This window comes from Pecten maximus, unplaced genomic scaffold (genome assembly GCF_902652985.1).
Source record: "Pecten maximus unplaced genomic scaffold, xPecMax1.1, whole genome shotgun sequence".
Lineage (NCBI taxonomy): Eukaryota > Metazoa > Mollusca > Bivalvia > Pectinida > Pectinidae > Pecten > Pecten maximus.
In genome coordinates this window covers 1-6,549 of record NW_022981861.1, presented here as the reverse complement: position 1 = coordinate 6,549, position 6,549 = coordinate 1, and the positions used below count along the sequence as shown (strand labels likewise).

The window sequence follows — 6,549 nt, the reverse complement described above, 5'->3', positions numbered from 1 at the left end:
ATATTTACAGTGACTGGATCAACATCTGTCGTGTGTTATAATAGTGGTGGCAGTATTAACAGTGACTGGATCAACATCTGTCGTGTGTTATAATAGTGGTGGCAGTATTAACAGTGACTGGGTCAACATCTGTCGTGTGTTATAATAGTGGTGGCTGTATTAACAGTGACTGGATCAACATCTGTCGTGTTATAATAGTGGTGGCAGTATTAACAGTGACTGGATCAACATCTGTCGTGTGTTATAATAGTGGTGGCTGTATTAACAGTGACTGGATCAACATCTGTCGTGTTATAATAGTGGTGGCAGTATTAACAGTGACTGGATCAACATCTGTCGTGTGTTATAATAGTGGTGGCTGTATTAACAGTGACTGGATCAACATCTGTCGTGTGTTATAATAGTGGTGGCAGTATTAACAGTGACTGGATCAACATCTGTCATGTGTTATAATAGTGGTGGCTGTATTAACAGTGACTGGATCAACATCTGTCGTGTGTTATAATAGTGGTGGCTGTATTAACAGTGACTGGATCAACATCTGTTGTGTGTTATAATAGTGGTGGCTGTATTAACAGTGACTGGATCAACATCTGTCCTGTGTTATAATAGTGGTGGCAGTATTAACAGTGACTGGATCAACATCTGTCGTGTGTTATAATAGTGGTGACAGTATTAACAGTGACTGGATCAACATCTGTCATGTGTTATAATAGTGGTGGCTGTATTAACAGTGACTGGATCAACATCTGTCGTGTTATAATAGTGGTGGCAGTATTAACAGTGACTGGATCAACATCTGTCATGTGTTATAATAGTGGTGGCAGTATTAACAGTGACTGGATCAACATCTGTCGTGTTATAATAGTGGTGACAGTATTAACAAGGTTTTTTAAAATATCCTTTAATAAAGCTTACTTTTCTGTGATAGATTGAAGCAAGTCCTTTTTCCAGATCTGGACTTTTCCCGAGGAGAGCCCGTAGTTTGGACAAAGATTCAGCACATGGTCCATCTATTAGATCCTGCACTGCAGTCTGCCTCTCTTTGATATCCCTAGAAAGATTTTTTTTATTTCCTCACGATAACAAAATGTCTTTAGTGATATTGCCATATATTTCTCATTGTAATTTCCCATTTAAAAAGATATTTAAGACAGGTATTCACTTCAACAGTGTAAAAATAACTTATAAAGATATTTCTCTAACAAGAGGTCCAAAGGATCTGTATTATTAGCACTTTTCTGAATCAAACTTAATGAACTTCTCCATATGGACTCACCATACAGATAGCAGGGGTCTACTCAGCCAGGTTCGTAGCATTCGACTTCCAAACCTGGACACTGTTTGGTTCATAACCCAGAACAGTGACCCTCGTTCACGGCTATTTGTCTGGTTCTGGAAGATTTCCAGATTCCGTACAGTGTTACCAGGTAGTTGCATAAACTTTGACTTCACAGAAAACTGTGTAAAATTGCTAGAAATGAAAACATGATAAAAATTATGCAGATACATATTTCATTTATATTCTTTAGCTGCATATAATTCAATGAAAGAAATGTACGTAGAAAGATGTTATGTTTAGCTAATTTACTTGATAGAAATGATTTAGTATCCAATTTCATTACCATTTTCTTTTGAAATATTTATATTCAATGCAAAACATCTGTTTAAAAGGCTTGTACAATTTTGACAAACATCAAACATGAGTAATTTACACAAATTAACATTGTAGAGTAATATAGAGGATTTTTTCTTATTCTTAAACTAACATTTTAAGTCAAAACACTTTCTTCTAAAATAATATTTTGCAATTTTCAATTTTTTTCAATTGAAGGTTTTATTGAATTTACCTGGTTAATGTAAGAATCTTTTCCAGGTTGAAATCCGACAGATATGATATTGTTCCGGCCAGACAGGAAATGACTGTACGAGGCAGACTTAGGACTTCTTGTAAGCGATTGATTCCTGGATACAAAATTAACTGGTAAAGATTACTTGTTTAAGTAAACTTATCTGAGAGATTGTTCCTGGGTAAGGTGAAGATATGAAACATTTCCCTTTTAATTTGAATATATATTCCTAACAAGAAGTTCCAGAGAAATCTTGATATCCGCAATCAAAATTAATAATCTTTATTGCTTCAATCTATGTTTCCCTTTCTGTTTCTAGTTATCAAGTTATTCCCAGTTTAGATGAATTTTGGAGACTTTTCTAAGATTATGCATGTAAATGGGCCTAATGTAATCTATATTGGTTCTATGTGAGGTTTGTTTTTCTTTCTTTTCTTGTCTTTTCTTTTAATAACCTGTTGTATTGAGTTGACAAAATATGACAGCACTTTTGTTCTTATTACTTTACCATATACATGTAGGGACAAAGAGGAACCTATCAATAACATTTGGAAAAGATCCACATATTACTTTCTGAGAAAAAGTAAATGACAAACTTCATCTGTCAAAATTCAAGATGGGCGCCAGCTACCTGTTAGCTGTTTGTATTTTCAAATCAGTCTTAAACAAGAGATCCCAGAGGGATCTTGGCGCCCACTATTGAATGATCTTTATAGGTTCAATGTCAGATTGATCTTTTCTCTACTTTTCCCTTCTTCTAAGTCTTACTAATCTGTGTAAATTCAGAAACAGCCCTCTAGATCTAGTACTTTTCAAACAAGGGGAACCTATATATAAAATTTAAGATTTAGCGATAATGGCTGTCTGTCGGCCATGTTGTTTTCCGATTGGTCCCAAAATGCAATACCAGGGACCAAGGGGAACCTACATATGAAATTTGAGAAAGATCCCTTCAGTACCTTCTGTACAATAGCGATAACAAACTTCAATTTTCAAAAATACAAGATGGCTGCCTGTCAGCCAGGTTGTTTTCTGACTGGTCTCAAAATCCAATATGTATAACTAGACACAGAGGGCAACCTACAAATGAAATTCAGAAAGATCCTTTCAGCAATTTCTGATAAATAGCGATAACAATCTTCAATTGTCAAAATCCAAGATGGCTGCCTGTCGGCCATGTTGTTTTTCAATTGGTCTCAAAATGCAATATGCATAACTACGCACTGAGGGAAACCTACATATGAAATTTGAGAAAGATCCCTTCAGTACTTTCTGAGAAATAGCGATAACTAACTTCAATTGTCAAAATCCAAGATGACTGCCTGTCGGCCATGTTGTTTTCTGAATAGTCTCAAAATGCAATATGCATAACTAGGCACAGAGGGGAACCTACATATGAAATTTCAGAAAGATCCCTTCAGTACTTTCTCAGAAATAGCGATAACAAACTTCAATTGTCAAAATCCAAGATGGCTGCCTGTCGGCCATGTTGTTTTCAGATTAGTCTCAAAATGCAATATGTATAACTAGGCACCGAGGGAAACCTACATATGGAATTTCAGAAAGATCCCTTCATAAGTATCTGAGAAATAGCGATAACAAACTTCAATTGTCAAAATCCAAGATGGCTGCCTGTCGGCCATGTTGTTTTCCAATTGGTCTCAAAACGCAATATGCATAACTAGGCACCAAGAGGAACCTTTATATGAAATTTCAGAAAGATCCCTTCATAAGTTTCTGAGAAATAGCGATAACAAACTTCAATTGTCAAAATCCAAGATGGCTGCCTGTCGGCCATGTTGTTTTCCGATTGGTCTCAAAATGCAATATGCATAACTAGGCACCAAGGGGAACCTACATATGAAATTTGAGAAAGATCCCTTCAGTACTTTCTCAGAAATAGCGATAACAAACTTCAATTGTCAAAATCCAAGATGGCTGCCTGTCGGCCATGTTGTTTTTCAATTGGTCTCAAAATGCAATATGCATAACTACGCACTGAGGGAAACCTACATATGAAATTTGAGAAAGATCCCTTCAGTACTTTCTGAGAAATAGCGATAACTAACTTCAATTGTCAAAATCCAAGATGACTGCCTGTCGGCCATGTTGTTTTCTGAATAGTCTCAAAATGCAATATGCATAACTAGGCACAGAGGGGAACCTACATATGAAATTTCAGAAAGATCCCTTCAGTACTTTCTCAGAAATAGCGATAACAAACTTCAATTGTCAAAATCCAAGATGGCTGCCTGTCGGCCATGTTGTTTTCAGATTAGTCTCAAAATGCAATATGTATAACTAGGCACCGAGGGAAACCTACATATGGAATTTCAGAAAGATCCCTTCATAAGTATCTGAGAAATAGCGATAACAAACTTCAATTGTCAAAATCCAAGATGGCTGCCTGTCGGCCATGTTGTTTTCCAATTGGTCTCAAAACGCAATATGCATAACTAGGCACCAAGAGGAACCTTTATATGAAATTTCAGAAAGATCCCTTCATAAGTTTCTGAGAAATAGCGATAACAAACTTCAATTGTCAAAATCCAAGATGGCTGCCTGTCGGCCATGTTGTTTTCCGATTGGTCTCAAAATGCAATATGCATAACTAGGCACCAAGGGGAACCTACATATGAAATTTGAGAAAGATCCCTTCAGTACTTTCTCAGAAATAGCGATAACAAACTTCAATTATCAAAATCCAAGATGGCTGCCTGTCGGCCATGTTGTTTTCCGATTGGTCTCAAAATGCAATATGCATAACTAGGCACCAAGGGGAGTCTACATATGAAATTTGAGAAAGATCCCTTCAGTACTTTCTCAGAAATAGCGATAACAAACTTCAATTGTCAAAATCCAAGATGGCTGCCTGTCGGCCATGTTGTTTTCCGATTGGTCTCAAAATGCAATATGCATAACTAGGCACCAAGGGGAACCCACATATGAAGTTTGGGAAAGATCCCTTCAGTACTCTCTGAGGATTAGCGATAACAAGAATTGTTTACGGACGGACGGACGGAGGGACGGACGGACGGACGGACCACGGACCACGGACGCAGGGCGATTTGAATAGCCCACCATCTGATGATGGTGGGCTAAAAATTCAAAAGAACAACAAAATACACAAAAATATGGATCATAGGTATTCTATGTAGATGGAATTAAAGAAAGATCCTAGCAGTACTTCATGATTTGTAGCTATACCAAACTTTCAAGTGTCAAAATACAAACTGGATGTCTTTCCACCATATTGCTTTTCTTATCTGTTTTGAAACTGCACATAAACTATTATAGGGACCATGGAGAATCCAATTAAATACCCATGTAAGACTTTCTGAAAAAGATGCGACAGTCACCACCATCTGTTGATGGAGGGCTAAAAATTAACATAAACTTACAGAAGAAATAATTCTTCTACCTGTTTCAGGGAAGTCAATATATTAGTGGAAAATTTTGAATTAATAAAGGAATGTTGATGAACTGGGGCCTGCATATTTACCAGTGTTGTTTCCATACATGTAGAATTTAGAGACAGTTTGGAAAGCTGTGTTATACTCCAACTGTTGACTGTTGATCCTTTCTACTCGCATACGGTCATCAGGGGTGGAGCTGTCAACACACAAAATCTTCAGTAGAATGCATTGAAAAGCAGTCGGACTAGAGAAATACATTGTATGTAAACTATCTTTTTAGTGATTAAAGTTAACATTAAGTTAAAACAAGAGATCCCAGAGGGATCTTGGCGCCCACCATTGAATGATCTTCATAGGTTCCATGTCAGATTGATCTTTTCTCTACTTTTCCCTTCATTTTACTAATCTGTGCAAATTGAGACATCCCTCCAGTACTTTTCAAACAAGGGAATCCTATAGCTATATAAAAAATTTGAGATTAAACGATAATGGCTGTTTGTTTGTCAGGTTGTTTTCAGGACAGACTGGTCCAAAAATGCAATACAAGGGACCAAGGGGAACCTACTTATGAAATTTGAGAAAGATCCCTTCAGTACTTTCTCAGAAATAGCGATAACAAACTTCAACTGTCAAAATCCAAGATGGCTGCCTGTCGGCCATGTTGTTTTCAGATTGGTCTCAAAATGCAATATGCATAACTAATGCAATATGCATAACTAGGCACCAAGGGGAACCTAGTTATGAAATTTGAGAAAGATCCCTTCAGTGCTTTCTCAGAAATAGTGATAACAAACTTCAATTTTCAAAATCCAAGATGGCTACCTGTCGGCCATGTTGTTATCCAATTGGTCTCAAAATGCAATATGCATAACTAGGCACCAAGGGAAACCTACATATGAAATTTGAGAAAGATCCATTCAGTACTTTCTCAGAAATAGTGATAACAAACTTCAATTGTCAAAATCAGAGATGGCTGCCTGTCGGCCATGTTGTTTTCCGATTAGTCTCAAATCGCAATATGCATAACAAGGCACCAAGGGGAACCTTCATATGAAATTTGAGAAAGATCCCTTCAGTACTTTCTCAGAAATAGCGATAACAAACTTCAATTGTCAAAATCCAAGATGGCTGCCTGTCGGCCATGTTGTTTTCAGATTGGTCTCAAAATGCAATATGCATAACTAGGCACCAAGGGGAACCTCCATATGAAATTTGAGAAAGATCCCTTCAGTGCTTTCTCAGAAATAGTGATAACAAACTTCAATTGTCAAAATCCAAGATGG

The 6,549-nt window shown here is 37.0% G+C and overlaps 1 protein-coding gene across 1 annotated transcript; it reads right to left on the bottom strand.

Annotated features, from left to right (window-relative positions):
• Positions 1–918: 918 nt before the first annotated feature.
• Positions 919–5,462, bottom strand: LOC117320254 (DNA mismatch repair protein Msh3-like; the record flags this gene model as incomplete). The annotated part of the gene is made up of 4 exons (XM_033874901.1): positions 919–1,054; positions 1,280–1,474; positions 1,851–1,965; positions 5,353–5,462. Coding segments are annotated over 4 exons (556 nt in total), but the record flags the coding sequence as incomplete, so codon positions are not given.
• Between the last annotated feature and the right edge of the window lie 1,087 nt (positions 5,463–6,549).